We start from the raw sequence: 15,732 nt of genomic DNA on the forward strand, positions 1-15,732 counted from the left end.
TACAGTTTTGAGTGAAGGCCCTTTAAATCAGTGTTTGGCTCAAATCAACTATAGAAGAACTGGTTTGTATAAATTAATTAAACCTCTCAACAATACTGATATTCTCAAACAATATCCTCAGGATTTGTGACACTAGGGGGGAGTTGTGATATTTCGTAATGGGCACAAAACTGTCCTAATAACATGGTTTTTAGAAAAATTTAGGACAAATGGTAAAGGATGTAAAACACTACAAGAATAACACATTTTTGTTAAATTTTGAATTATCATCTGTTGCATTTTGAATGTATTGTAAATATTCATATTGCCCAGCTCTACTGCAAGCATGTCACCTGACATACTTCAGTCAATCAAATATTGTGAAGATATGCAAGTACATCAGCAGCAGACTGAAATTACCATGATGCCCTTTCCCTTTTGATTGCACTCAGGCATGAGATGACACATTTTTAGTGAGTTTTGTGTATCTTGGATATTTTGACGACATATGCACTTTTTGAATTAAATGCTTGTCTTAAAACTTTCTTTAATAAACTTTGCTAATTTTGGCCTTGATGATTATTGGATCGCAGTTGCAACAGATTAACCTGGATAGAGTAAGAATATCTGCCAAAAAATGTTTTTAAAAGAAGAACTTTTATTGGACTCTCTTTGTATAAGAATCTCTTCATAAGAAGTTGTCTTATTTGTTTTAGACAGGCAAGAGCTCTTTTGTCTACAGGAGCTTGTTACTTATCTTGAGGTTCATGAAGGTTTGGGTCAGCAGGGAACATCCTTTTAATGCTTTGTTCGCAGACAGAAGGAATGTTTGTCTGGCAGGGTTTACTGGCAGATGGTGACCATATGCTCACTCTTCCTGCCCAACTCCATTATCTCAACCTTGACCTGATGTTCAAAATCTCCTCCACAGACGCAATGCTGTGGATGCGTTCCGCGTGAACGTGATCCATGCCCGTCAGCAGGTGCGCTCCCCCGTCACAAACATCGCCCGCACCAGCTTCTTCCACATCAAACGCTCCAACATCTGGCTGGCTGCTGTCACCAAGCAGAATGTCAACGCCGCTATGGTGTTCGAGTTCCTCTACAAGATGTGTGACGTCATGAGCGCCTACTTTGGGAAGATCAGCGAGGAGAATATCAAGAACAACTTTGTGCTGATCTACGAGCTGCTGGATGGTAAGACTGGTTCAGAAACACACAAAGCATTTGCTGACACTGTTCTCCCTCAGTTCTATCTGATCCTCCATGTGCCCGTGTTAACAAACTCACCCTCCTTTAAATGGCATGCTTTCCTGGCTGTCATGCGCTGTTGGCGGTAAGGTGCGTCTTAAACCATGAGCTGGCCCGGAAACCTCGTCTAACTGCTGAAAAAATAAACGGTTACCTAAACATATGAAACATGTTAACAAAGTCTGCTTAAACAGCCCTTGAAGTGTCAAGTGTCTCATTCCAGAATAATGATTAATTTATTTCTTTGTGTGTGTGATTGCAGAGATCCTGGACTTTGGATACCCGCAGAACTCGGAGACCGGAGCACTGAAGACTTTTATTACCCAGCAGGGCATCAAAGGCCAGGTAAAAAAAAATATATAGAAATTCACATTTTATATGCCTTTTGTGCCACTTTTTTCCTTTTTAGATTTTTTTGAGTCCAAAAAAAAAACAAAACGTTTTATGACTTAAATTGTATTGCAGTATTATGTAAGCACCAGCAGAGTGTGCTAAGAAAGACTACTTCTAATAAAATAATTATTTTTATTTTTAAAACACTAATGTGACACCAGAATTACATTGGGGAACCTCTTTTTGTTGACATCCTGAAAGTCAGGCCAGTAGTTTAGATACTTGCCTTTCCAATATTTTCATTGTATGTACATTTTTAAAATGATATATATATTTTTTATTTTTTACACATGCTTTTTTATCAAAAACATTTTAAAATTAAACATTTAAACATTTTATTATATATAATATAAAATGATATATAACATTTGATTTCTTTTCCACAAATATTTTTTTATCAGCACATTTTAAATTTCTAAAATGAACATTTAAACATTGTAATATTTCATTTTTATATACTCTGTGTGTGTGTGTGTGTGTGTGTGTGTGTGTGTGAAAAAATAAAAAATTCACACACAAATGTTTTGTTTTTATACAATTATAAGTTTCCTTTACAAATAAATTTTGCTGACAGTTTAGAAAGTTGACAGCCAGAATTTTTGCAATCAAATATTACAGAAAACTGTGGGTCAGCATTTTTCTTTTCTTTTTTCATTTTTAATTTTCCATTTTTTTTTTTTTTTTTTTGGAGCTCTGCCCATGTTGTCTGTGCACATTCTAATATAAAACATTTATCTTTTTTTCCTTGCTTTTCTGGATGTGCCTGACTGCAGCATCAGGTATGTGTAAATGTATTTCATTTTAAGAAGTAACCTTCTCAGGTTACACTGTTATACTAGTGTTCCCAAAGTATTTGGACATTTCTACCACACTTCAAAGTAGTCTAGGACCTTCCTAAATCTTTGGTGATCCATCATTGTCCTCAGACTAAGGAGGAGCAGTCTCAGATCACCAGCCAGGTGACCGGGCAAATCGGTTGGCGTCGTGAAGGCATCAAGTACCGCCGTAACGAGCTCTTCCTGGATGTGCTGGAGAGCGTCAACCTGCTCATGTCTCCACAGGGTGAGGCCGCATTCCCTGAGATCTCATGCTGAGTGTGTGCCTGTAGTTATTCGAGCCAGACCATTCACATGCTGCTGCGTGTCATCCCGACAGGTCAGGTCCTGAGCGCTCACGTCTCCGGTCGTGTGGTGATGAAGAGCTATCTGAGTGGAATGCCTGAATGCAAGTTTGGCATGAATGACAAAATCGTCATTGACAAACAGGGGAAAGGAGGAACTACTGACGATCCTGTGAAAAGGTTTCAAAGTGCCTCATGTTTATGCAGAGTTTTTGCTCGTCTGTCTCCTCTCTTATTTGCTTTGAAAATTCTGTTTGTCTGGATTTTGTGTTTCTCGATCCAGAATTGCAAAAGAAATGTTTGATTGTAAAGCGTGTGGTTTAGTTTGAGTTTTGAAGCTGTCTGTTTTTGTTGCGTCTCTTTTTCTCTGTGCTACCACAGTGAGTTAGGGGGAAGGTATTGTATTTTTATATTTCTGTGTTCAGTTTTATGTTAGTTCTGATGTTAAACTATACAACATATGAGTGTCTTTTATTACTGTTTTCATGTAGTTCATATTTATACATTATATACATTGACCAATATTAGCATTTTTCAAATTAGTGTATCATTATACATTTTTCTTCCCAATTCCATCTCACTACTCTTTTTCAATGCCAGATTACAGATTTTGAATTTGTTTTGACAACTGATTTCTGAAATGAAAGATTTCATTCTAAACAATTTTTTAAACAGCATTGTACACTACCATTCAAAGGTTTGGAGTCGGTAAGATTTTTTCTTATTCTCTCCCAGGCTGCATTTATTCGATACATATAGTAATAACAGTAATATTGTAAAATATTATAACAATGCAAAATAACTTTTCTATTGTAATACATTTTAAAATCTAATTTATTCCTGTGATCAAAGCTGAATTTTCAGCATCATTACTCCAGTCGTCAGTGTCATATGATTCTTCAGAAATCATTCTAATATGCTGATTTACTGCTCCAGAAACATTTATTATTATGTTTGTTGTTTTTGTGGAAAACCGTACTAACAAACAAAGTAAGAGCATTTATTTGAAATATTATAAATGTCTTTACTGTCACTTTTGATAAATTGAATGCATCCTTGCTGAATAAAAGTATTAATTTCTTTTAAAATTTCAAACTTACCGACTCAAACTTTTGAATAGTAGCGTAGGTTTCATATCTGTAAATGAGATTGATCAATGCCTCTCTAGTTTTTAGAAGTATGACATTTTTAGCGGTAATTTTGAAAACTTGTGATTTTACTTAATTTGATTTGATTTCTGATATTGTATTTTGTTGTTGACAATTTCATTTGCAAGTACAGTTTATTCTAGTATTTGCTAATTATGCCAAATGTCTTAGAAACGTCGGATTCAAATATCAAGCTCTCATCATCTTCGTTTCTCTATCATTTTTAACAGTGGGAAACAGTCCATAGCCATCGACGACTGCACTTTCCATCAGTGTGTGCGTCTCAGCAAGTTCGACTCGGAGCGCAGCATCAGTTTCATCCCTCCTGATGGGGAGTATGAGCTCATGAGGTCAGTTCAGCATCCGTCTGTCTTCACACTCTAGAGTCTGACTCTGTCGTAACTCGTTTTCGATCTGCGTGTGCAGGTATCGCACCACTAAGGACATAATTCTGCCCTTCCGGGTCATTCCACTGGTTCGAGAGGTCGGCCGCACAAAGCTGGAGGTCAAAGTTGTCATCAAATCTAATTTCAAGCCCTCGCTCCTGGCACAGAAAATAGAGGTCAGTTAAAAGAGAATATATAGACTTAACGTCACAGGCAGTTTGTTTGTGAAAGAGTTTGTCAGATGATATACGAGGTGAATGTTTTGGACAGGTGCGTATTCCTACACCTCTGAACACTAGCGGAGTGCAGGTGATCTGTATGAAAGGAAAAGCCAAATACAAGGCCAGTGAGAATGCCATCGTGTGGAAGTAAGTGCCACCGGCATCTTGACATTTCTCTGTGTTTGGTGCTTGTGTGATTATACTCATGTCACCCTGTCGGTCTTTCTGCTCAGGATCAAACGCATGGCAGGAATGAAGGAGTCTCAGATCAGTGCTGAGATTGAGCTGCTGCCCACTAATGATAAGAAGAAGTGGGCCCGTCCACCCATTTCCATGAACTTTGAGGTGTGTTTTTGACCAGACCCACATTGTTAAATGCCACTTACTTTATACATAAATGGTACACAGTAAGGTTGTTTTCTCAACAAATGGTCAGTGAAAGGAGGTGCATTCAGGAAATGCTGTTCGTCCACCTTAGGATATCAAACTAAATATTATGTTAGCCATTTTATTTTCTGTTTATTTCTTTACTTTAAAGTTAAATTTGGCCATGTTTGAATACACTTTAAAACCCTGATTTTTGTGACTTAAAGGGGTCATATGATGCTTTTTTTAAAGATCTTTATGTGGTGTAACAGAATATGTTGACATGCTTTAATGTTCAAAAACCACATTATTTTTCAAATACTGTACATTATTGTAGGTCCTCTATGCCCCGCCTCTCTCAAACGCTTCGTTTTCTACAAAGCCCCTCCTTCCGACAAGCGCAGTCTGCTCTGATTGGCCAGCTGACCCAGTGCATTTTGATTGGCCAAACACCACAAGCACTCGTCGGAAATGTAACACCCCTTACCATAATCACGAGCTTCATCTTGCTAAATAAATGTAAAGACAGAGCCCGAAAGGGGAACAGAGTCGCGTGACAGACACAGTGATGAAGCTGGTATGTGTTTGCAGTACACAAGCCACGGTTAAGACAGCTCACTCCACTGTGATGTGACCCTCTCTCTCTCTCTCTCTCTCTCTCTCTCTCTCGCTCTCGCATGCACGCGCGCACACACACACACCTCTCGCGCGCGCGCGCACGCGCAAACACACACACACACGATGCACAAAACTCTACATTTGAACAGTCAATAGCAAATACTTAAACTAATAACAAAACAGTAGCTGATTCAGAAGCGCCAGATTGTCATAGCAAAGTCAGAATGACCTCCTCTCCTAGGTTCACGAAACGGTCGTCCATAAAATGCATTGCTGTTCTGTTGTAAGTAATCTTAAAGATTCCTAAATGCATCTACTTCCGGAAGGCCAAATAAAGTGCTTTTGCTTTCGCCTAGAAACACACAGCGTCTCCCTGACATGCTGCTTCAACACTAACTGCAGTTACTGAAACCATGCTTTCTTTCTTTGTGTGAACATTTGTGCAGCATTATGCTAATATTCCCACATAGTGATGTAGATATGTGGGGGCGTGTTAGAACGAGGCCGTTTTAGGGGGGCGTGGCAGAGTCTTAACTTTGATAAAGAATATCTCTTTGGTTTTGAGACTTTAGTCTTTGCAACTTCAGGGATCTTATCTATGCACAATCAGCTTGTAACACTCCAAAGAGAAAGCAAAACTTGAAATCGCATCATATGACCCCTTTAATGTAGCAGTCAAAAAATCTATTTACAAACTCATATTTCTCATTAAAAAAAAAAACAACTTGGTCTTTTTTGTCCAAAAGCGGAGTAACAAGGTTAAATTAATTTGTTTGAATTTTTTTTTATAATGAGATTTATGAGAAACTTGGACATCTTTGAATAGTTTAAAACCTTGATTTGCGTGATTTTAGTTTAGCAATAAATAAAAAATTGATCAGAAAACTATTACTAGCATGTGCTTTTTTTCCTCAATAAGTTGACTATCAGGGTTGAATGAGTTGATATTTTAATATTTATATTAGGTTTGTGGTGCTTCTTTTTTAACTAAAAAACTGTTGATTTGCCTCAACCTTGATTTGTGTGATTTAATTTAGCAGTCAATATAAATATTTGTAAATAAAAATCAACTAAAATGATCTATTTACCTACTTATTTCTAATGAATAAAAGAATGTTAGCTTGAATCTTTTTTTTTTTCCCCAGTAAGCTAACAGATTAATGTTGATTTTTATTATCGGTTACATTTTTAGGGGAGATTTATACAAACGTTAGATTAAAATGAATTACTTTTTCATATACAGTTTATTAGTGCTGTCAAACGATTAATCGCGATTAATCGCATCCAAAATAAAAGAGGTAAACCTCATAATATATGTATGTGTATATTTATGTGTATATAAATACACACACAGTATATATTTAGAAAATATTTGCATGTATATACATTTATATTATATATAAATATATTTAATATATAAACATTTAATATATACATGCATGTGTTTGTATTTATATATACAATATAAATAAACACAGCATACACGCATATATTATGTAAAAAAAAACAAAAAAAAACTTATTTTGGATGCGATTAATCGTTTGACAGCACCAGTAAATATATTATTATTGTCTTTTATTTTATGTAAAATAATAGTTTGTCTGACCTATCCACTTGTCAACAATTAGTACCCTTTTCCTGGCACACATTTCTGATGTATTTCCTCCGTTGTCTTCCTCTGACTCAGGTTCCGTTTGCTCCCTCGGGGCTGAAGGTGCGTTACCTGAAGGTATTCGAGTCGAAACTCAACTACAGTGACCACGATGTGATTAAATGGGTGCGATACATCGGACGCAGCGGAATCTACGAGACGCGCTGCTAATGAGCCGCTGAGCTCCTTCCTTCTCCTCAAGATTTGTGGATGAATTAAAAAGGCTAATTACAAAAAATATGCAAAATGTGACATGTAGTTAACTGTATTTGTTTGTACGAGTGCTGTAATGAACCGTTCCAGTGGAGGGCAGTGCAGTGTGTGTCTGTCAGTCAGTCAAAGCCCAGCTTCCTGTTTCGCTGTAGTCAGTCTTACGGGACCACTGTCCATTTTGTCGTTGGTTATCGCCCATTGGTCATACTCTCAGTATCTTATTGCTATCTCTCCGTGACCGTTTAGTTCAATATAAATATATAATGGGAAGAAAAAACATTGTGTTGGTGTGTATTTTCCTTTTTCTTCAGTTTGCACATCACATGTCCAGTGCTGGGTACTAACTAATTAAGTCATCTGGATTACGTAATTAGATATTACATTTCAAAATACTTGTAATCAGACTACAGTTACTTTTTTATTGATTACATGATTATTATTCACACAATAGCAATAATTTATTCATAATTCATTGATTCTCCCTAATTTTTTTTTCTTTTCATCCTTTACATTTCCCCTTCTAAAATAGCCTACCGCTTATACATTCAGAAAGTCTTCCAGTTTTGCAAACATTCGCGCAAAGACCAGTCACTAGTAGTCAGGTGGCTATAATTACACAGAAAATACTCCGCATTTGACCAATGGATTTACAAAAATCATTTCAATTTTGTTTTTTTTAACATTGCATCAACTACTGATGAAAACGTTGATTTTTATTTGAATTATGGGATATATTTAACCATGTTTTACTGTCTTTGGAAGGCTTTTGTCCTTCAAACAAATTCACACGTAATGCAGGGATTGCCAAACTTTTTTGCCAGCAGAACCTCTTTCACCTAATCTAGTGTATTTACTTGAAGTACCCGAGATTTAAATGTAATAAGTTCATATTTAATACATTTACATGTTCATGGTTCTCTGATGTTGGTTAATGGTCACATGACATGCAGGTAAACAAATTAAATATTTAGTCTCATTTAGGAAGCGTTTTGATTGTTGCTATTCTATTTTATAAAATATTTATGATTTTATTAGCAGCTTTTCATTAAAGTCATTAACCTTTAAGTATCTTTACGAACGAACGCGTTACATCAAAAGTAATCTAAAAGTAGTCCGATTATGTTACTTAAAATGCGTAATGGATTACGTTACTAAAATTTTTGTCATGTAACTTGGAACAATTAAATATTTAATATTTTTACTGTGCTGTGTTTTTCGTAAGTAAATGTTACATCTTGGTAGCAATTTAAATTGCAGAAAAAAAATTACAACATCTTTTACATTAGACACTTTATTTGTCTTCCTGTCTCTGTTGACATCCTGTACAATACAAGGCTAACAGGACAAGGCTAAATTAATAAAATAATCTCAGCTAGATTCCCTTAATTTGTGCAAAGGAAAAGTCAGAGGCTGGAAAAACACACATTACCATGAAAATGAAGCATCAACTATTTGCAGACCAATAGTTGAATTCTGACATCAGTGCAAGTCTGGACAGCGGTTTGTTGAGCCTCTGCCTCACATCAAATTATGAAATGAGAACAGAATGCAGATATCATAATCACTGGTGGTACAATCTCAATTTAAACACATACTGTCTAAAACTGACATGTACATAAAAAATGGTGAATGGCTCTTCAAAGTGAATGTACAGGGTTAAATACAAGTTCACGATGCCATTCATCATTTTGTCCCTCAACTGATCAACAACTGACAGCATAACTCTTAAAACAATGATAGAAAATTATATTTTGTGTAACAACAGATTTTAGTTTTGTTTTAGGCCAAATTATTTTCTGTCACACTGGACACCAACCGACTCTTGAGTTTAAGTTGTATTTAACCCAAAAGTGGTTTCATTTAATTCATTAACAATTATCGACACCTCCGTTGGTTTGACTTCAAAAGAATTTGCAGAATTATTAACCACGACAACACTGATTATGCACCTTGCGATACAGACAAATAATTTCCACTTTTTTTAGCTCTTGTATTTTGATAACTGCATTTATCTTACAGTGCCTTGCAGCGTTCTCAACATTAGACATCAAATCTCGGCCATTCCACGAGACACATGACTTATGAGATGTCTAACAATTAGAGATTACGGTAAGAACATTAAAAGTGAACTATGAAATTATATACTTTCATTTTTACAGTAAAAACAATCAACTCTTTATGTTATCAAGCATATATATTTGAAATACAGTGTTCAAATTTGGAATTCTGACCTTTACTAAAGCATGACACACCAAATTCAAGTAGGCAAACTATCATTTTCCACTCAGTCATGCCTGTATAATATTGGCGTATTTTTCTAATTTGCATAATTATTAACCACGACAACACTGATTATGCACCTTGCGATACAGACAAATAATTTCCACTTTTTTTAGCTCTTGTATTTAGATAACTGCATTTATCTTACAGTGCCTTGCAGCGTTCTCAACATTAGACATCAAATCTCGGCCATTCCACGAGACACATGACTTATGAGATGTCTAACAATTAGAGATTACGGTAAGAACATTAAAAGTGAACTTAAAACAAAAATGAAATGTATTAATACCATGTGCACTCATTTTAAAACACAAAAATCCCTGCCAATCCAGCATGATTCGAGACGAGACGCTGAAGTTTGAATACTCGCATCCCATCGCTGACGATGACTTAAAGGGTTAGTTCACCCAAAAATGAAAATTCTGTCATTAATTACTCACCCTCATGTCGTTCTAAACCCGTAAGTAACCCGATCAAGGTCCAGAAACGTAGCAAGGAGATCTGTAAAATAATCCATGTGACATCAGGGGTTCAACTGTAATTTTACGAAGCTACGAGAATACTTTTTGTACGCAAAGAAAACAAAAATAACGACTTTATTCAACAATTCGTCTCCTCCGCGTCACCCTGGCGCCATTTTGGAGAGTATCCACTGAACGTTAACAGCGTATGCTATTCTGTGTCAGCTGCGTCACGCGGGTTTAGAACGACATGAGGACGAGTAATTAATGACAGAACTTTCATTTTTGGGTGAACTAACCCTTTAAAAACTAAATTTTAACCCTTCATAATACAGAGAACGAAACCGATGGGTCGTTAAAGGATTGTTTCGTTTCTGAGGTTGGATTGCCGGTATTGGAAGACAGATGTGTGGTGTGCTGTGACACTCTAATCTTCGTTGTCCTCATCATCTTCGCTGATGGCCTGTCCGCAGGCGGTGTAGGTGTAGCCAGACAGGGCGCTGCTGTGATGTGACGAGGGCGAGGAGGGCGGGGAGGTTTTGGTGAAGAAGGGCAGACGGAAGGATGGAGACGGGGAACGCTCACGTGTGGGACTGCTGCTGGGACTGTGCCGTGGACTGATGGCCTGAAGCATTCGCCCTTTACCCTCCTTCAGCATGTGCTTCTGTTAGAGAGGAAGACAAAGCCATTATAAGACCTTGAGTGGAATCAAGATGTACGTGATATGAAAATCGTATTTCTTATTTTAATTCATTCCCTTAACAACTGCCATTTTCAAGAACTGGGCTTCTCATGATTTTGGACCAACTGGATATACTGTATGAGGGGATTTTAAAAGCGGGAATTCTGGAAAAATCATGGAAATTAATAAAATCAGGCAAGTAAGTCTGTTATCACAAACGAGACAAGTTATGTAAATTCATTGTTAAAAAGTGTAAACTGTGAAGAACATTCAGTGATTGGAATTACGGAATTATTTACTGAATATACTGTCACTTCCAGTTTCTGTATATAAATAGTTTGCAAATAAAAAGTTTGGGAATTAGAGGTTGCGAATGACAGCTTTGGCTAATGGCTGTCTTCATTTATTCACCGGTTTGTCGTTCTAAGGGGCCGTTCACACAATGCGTCTTTGTATCTAAAAACATGAGACGCGGCGCTCCGGAATGGTTTTACAAAAGCACAGTGCAGAATGCCTCCTCCGCCATTTTGCCGTCAAATAAAACCGTTTCCATGCCAACTTGCTACTGTAAACAAAAGCTTGCAACATTTGCCCCGCCTCCGGGGTCTTCTGATTGGTCCACAGTTTTGGAACTTACACTGCGTGTAAAAGTTGCACAAGACACCAGACGTGAGCGCAATGGTCATACATGTCTGTCTAGTGCGTTTACATAGAAAAACTATGGAAAAGTATTCGCATTGGAAAGAAAAAAGATTTGTTCTGTGCGAAGGGCCCCTAAACTGTATCACCTATTTATTTTACCTATTGGTGCTTAGAACCTGATAGCTGCTGCCTGTGGGTATATCTCAAATAAAAAATAGACTTTTACCTAAAATACACAGTTTCAAGCTTAAAAAAAAAGTACTACATCATTAGTGTTTCAACATGCTAACATCAAACTAGTCTGGAAACGACTGAGGGTCGCATGCCACGTGTGCTTCATGTCACTTCATGTCGACTCTTATGATGCTGACAGTGAAGCTCTGGGACAGAGCTATAGGTAAAGAGATACCCACCAATGCCCCCTCAGGTCCAAACATCTGCAGGAAGTTGCCGATGAACTCGCGGGACTTCTCTTCCCATTTCTGGATCAGGTCGATGCTCTTCTCCTCCACCTTCTGCACAAATTCTTTACTCTTCTCCTCCACGTCCTTCACCTTCTTCTTCACCTTGTCCACACGCTCCTGAAGGTGGTACTTCTTTTCCTGTGTGTTGGTAATAATGCACAATAACTGATGACTGACTAAGAAAATCTCATTTCTGGTAACTAGTCTTAATCTTGAGATCATGCTCTACTAGTAACCGAATGAAGGCTCACATTGATGAAGCTGACGTTTAGCTCTTTTGCAGTGTAGCCACGCTGAAGATTCCGTCTGACGTAGACGTCATAATCTCGTACAATGCGTGTAATGATGTCAGAGGTGGAAATGCCCTCTGTGCGTTGGGTTGGTGCAAACATTCCTGTGCAGGCCCAAAATGAAAAGGAAACCATTGTAAAGATTAGCATGCCAATTAAGAACAAGGACATGCGTTTTTTTAACTAACCAACTTTTTGTCAAAATACATTCTCTTAACCCAGTTTATTGTTCACGGATTATTATAAATATGCCCTAAAACTGTAAATATTGAGCCTCCCAGGCACCATGGAAACTTTCAGTGTGGTCCAATCAGATCAGTCAATCTCTTTCCAGCTCAACCAATAGCGAGAGTTTAGGGGCGTGGCTACTGTAGCAGGCTGAGCCAGAGGGTGTTTAGTCAGTGTCAGTGTGGGACCATGACTGATGTATTACATTGGAAAAGATATTCAGATTTGTTTACAGAAATGCTAGCCAAAATACACAGAGACAGACAACGGGGTAAACACCATAGACTGTATAAAAACATGGATGTAGTGTCCGTGACGTCACCCGCAGTTTTCTGAAGAGCGTTTTTGAAGCTCAAAGTGGGCGGAGCCGGCCGTCGCCATCTTGGCAGCCGCGCATCACTCCAGGATAATCGAAAATGGGCAAAAAGGCGGGAGCTGGTTGCTGAAGCCACGCCCACCTAGCTCGACGGTGGTGACAGCAGCAGCAATCCACCTGTCACTCAAGTGGCCACACCCTTAATTATGCAGAACTTTAAGGCTTAATATAATTTATACGGATGAGTTATAAAAAAATCACCCCCCTCACAGTTAGCTATATAGACCAAAATAATTTTTTGAACCAGGCTGTAAACATGTTTTTTTCCGCTGTAAAGTTGGGCATTTTCACGGGGAGTCTATGGGATTGACTCCCTTTTGCAGCCAGCCTCTAGCGGCCAGATGACGAATTACAGTTTAAGTCACTTCCGTGTTGGCTTCACGAGAGAGAGCGGGAGGTTGCCGCTTGGGTAAAACAAGGGTAAACATTTGTAGTTCTTTTACGAGATGGAGGAATATGATGGAGAATTTGGGTTTCAATCGAGATGCCAAACTAGCAGAGTGTCTTCTCGACAGGTAAGCTAAACTCAGGTTTTGCCACAGATGCTAGCTATTTACTGTAAAAGCCCCATATAAAACAGTAAAAAAATCAGAAGAATCATTAGGAGGGGCATTTGCAAATGTGCTTTATTTTTGTAACTCCTCTAGTTGTCACTATTTGCACAAAAACTCCATACTTTACCTTTAAAATAATAAGCTCTTCATTGATTATAGTACATACTCTGAAATTTCAGATGCAAAGATTGATTTCTGCATCAAAAGCCTGAAGCTGTTGTCCTCACCTGCTTCTTTGATGTGCTTGTAAACATCATCACTGTCAGCTGAGCAGTATGGGATATCATCATGGGCCACAAAGTCAATCTTAGGTATCAAAAAACACAATCTGTCATTACATAAAGACACAATTAATTGGCTCACTGCTTGGTTCTTATTTTACTTTCGTCCTCCAACATTAATATATGTATTATACTACTGCTCAGTTCTCTCTCGTCTTACCCGATGCTTGGTGAGGAACTCGGGCGTGAGAGTCCACGGAGCATTCCGGACCACCTCGTCCACATAGCGACAGTGACTAACAGCGTCATAGCGTTCATCTTCGTTCATGACCGTGAAGCCCTTTAACTTGTGTGTTAGGTCATCACTACACACTGCAGAGAGGCACGAGAGAGAGGTGCTAAATACAGCTCTGACATTAAGATGGACTCTGTGCTAAATGATCAGAATGATAAACAGTTCAATAACTCGACAGACACTGTGCTCTCAGGACTCTCTAAAGTTAAAGTGCCGAAGCTGCTCAGTATTACTTACCACCTACAATTAGATGAGTGTTTGGGAAAAGGCATTTAGCCTGCATGAGAGCGCGGGCATGTCCTGAGTGGAACATGTCGAAGATGCCATCAGCGTACACCCGCACAGGTCTGTCAGCTAGAAACAAGAAGAAGGACATCAGCTTTTATGGCATCAAGGGAACTACTTAATTTAGACACACATTTCAAGTCAGTATGAAAGGTAAAAATTCTTTAGAATTTTACAAAATGTTGTAAATATTTGACCGTTCAAAAATTTGGGGTAAGACTTTTTTTTATTAAGAAATTATTTTATTAAAACTTTTATTTCTGCAAGGATCCAATCAAATTAATTACAAGTGACAACATAAAAAAAAAATTGTTCTTTTGAACTTTCTATTCATACAAGAATCCTGAAAAAAAAAAATGAAGCCGCACAACTGTTTTCAACACTGATAATTTTTTCAAATGATTTCTGAAGGATCATGTGACACTGAAGACTGGAGTAATGATGCTGAAAATTCACGGTGTTTGCATATAAATGTGTGCACAACCACCCTACAATGATAAAAATCTATTCACTACTTTTTTTAAAAAAAATCCTCAAACAACCTCTCAATAATCAAGCCGTTTTGATTTAACCATAATAGATTTGTAATATTGATGCGTCAATCATTTCTTTGGTTTAATTTGTTGAACCAAGTGTCAGAAATATATACAGGTGCATCTCAATAAATTAGAATGTCGTGGAAAAGTTCATTTATTTCAATAATTCAACTCAAATTGTGAAACTCGTGTATTAAATAAATTCAATGCACACAGACTGAAGTAGTTTAAGTCTTTGGTTCTTTTAATTGTGATGATTTTGGCTCACATTTAACAAAAACCCACCAATTCACTATCTCAACAAATTAGAATACTTCATAAGACCAATAAAAAAAAACATTTTTAGTGAATTGTTGGCCTTCTGGAAAGTATGTTCATTTACTGTACATGTACTCAATACTTGGTAGGGGCTCCTTTTGCTTTAATTACTGCCTCAATTCGGCGTGGCATGGAGGCGATCAGTTTGTGGCACTGCTGAGGTGGTATGGAAGCCCAGGTTTCTTTGACAGTGGCCTTCAGCTCATCTACATTTTTTGGTCTCTTGTTTCTCATTTTCCTCTTGACAATACCCCATAGATTCTCTATAGGGTTCAGGTCTGGTGAGTTTGCTGGCCAGGCAAGCACACCAACACCATGGTCATTTAACCAGCTTTTGGGGCTTTTGGCAGCGTGGGCCATGAAATGAAAATGAAATCAGCATCTTCAAATCTTCAAAAAGCAGAAGGAAGCATGAAGTGCTCCAAAATTTCTTGGTAGACGGGTGCAGTGACGTTGGTTTTCAAAAAACCAAAAAACACAACACCAGCAGATGACATTGCACCCCAAATCATCAAAGACTGTGGAAACTTAACACTGGACTTCAAGCAACTTGGGCTATGAGCTTCTCCACCCTTCCTCCAGACTCTAGGACCTTGGTTTCCAAATGAAATACAAAACTTGCTCTCATCTGAAAAGAGGACTTTGGACCACTGGGCAACAGTCCAGTTCTTCTTCTCCTTAGACCAGGTAAGCCGCCTCCGACGTTGTCTGTGGTTCAGGAGTGGCTTAACAAGAGGAATAAGACAACTGTAGC

At 37.9% G+C, this 15,732-nt stretch overlaps 2 protein-coding genes across 2 annotated transcripts in view; one reads left to right on the plus strand and one right to left on the minus strand.

The window, feature by feature from the left end:
- Positions 1 to 884: 884 nt before the first annotated feature.
- On the plus strand, positions 885 to 7,612 carry LOC107559346 (AP-2 complex subunit mu-A-like; the record flags this gene model as incomplete). Its single annotated transcript, XM_016243130.1, has 11 exons — positions 885 to 1,176; positions 1,493 to 1,575; positions 2,397 to 2,402; positions 2,550 to 2,685; positions 2,779 to 2,923; positions 3,125 to 3,139; positions 4,122 to 4,241; positions 4,318 to 4,453; positions 4,548 to 4,645; positions 4,732 to 4,843; positions 7,170 to 7,612. Coding segments are annotated over 11 exons (1,278 nt in total), but the record flags the coding sequence as incomplete, so codon positions are not given.
- Positions 7,613 to 10,343: 2,731 nt separating this feature from the next.
- The window catches only part of LOC107559373 (choline-phosphate cytidylyltransferase A-like), a 31,680-nt gene continuing 26,291 nt past the window's right edge, over positions 10,344 to 15,732 (minus strand). The window contains exons 5-10 of the mRNA XM_016243165.1: positions 14,077 to 14,193; positions 13,765 to 13,916; positions 13,551 to 13,629; positions 12,127 to 12,269; positions 11,825 to 12,013; positions 10,344 to 10,751 (exon numbers count right to left, since the gene is read on the minus strand). Coding sequence (XP_016098651.1) covers positions 10,515 to 10,751; positions 11,825 to 12,013; positions 12,127 to 12,269; positions 13,551 to 13,629; positions 13,765 to 13,916; positions 14,077 to 14,193 — 917 coding nt within the window. The 3' untranslated portion in view covers positions 10,344 to 10,514. The remainder of the gene's footprint in view (positions 10,752 to 11,824; positions 12,014 to 12,126; positions 12,270 to 13,550; positions 13,630 to 13,764; positions 13,917 to 14,076; positions 14,194 to 15,732) is intronic.

This window comes from Sinocyclocheilus grahami, unplaced genomic scaffold (assembly GCF_001515645.1).
Source record: "Sinocyclocheilus grahami isolate Dianchi unplaced genomic scaffold, SAMN03320097.WGS_v1.1 scaffold682.1, whole genome shotgun sequence".
Lineage (NCBI taxonomy): Eukaryota > Metazoa > Chordata > Actinopteri > Cypriniformes > Cyprinidae > Sinocyclocheilus > Sinocyclocheilus grahami.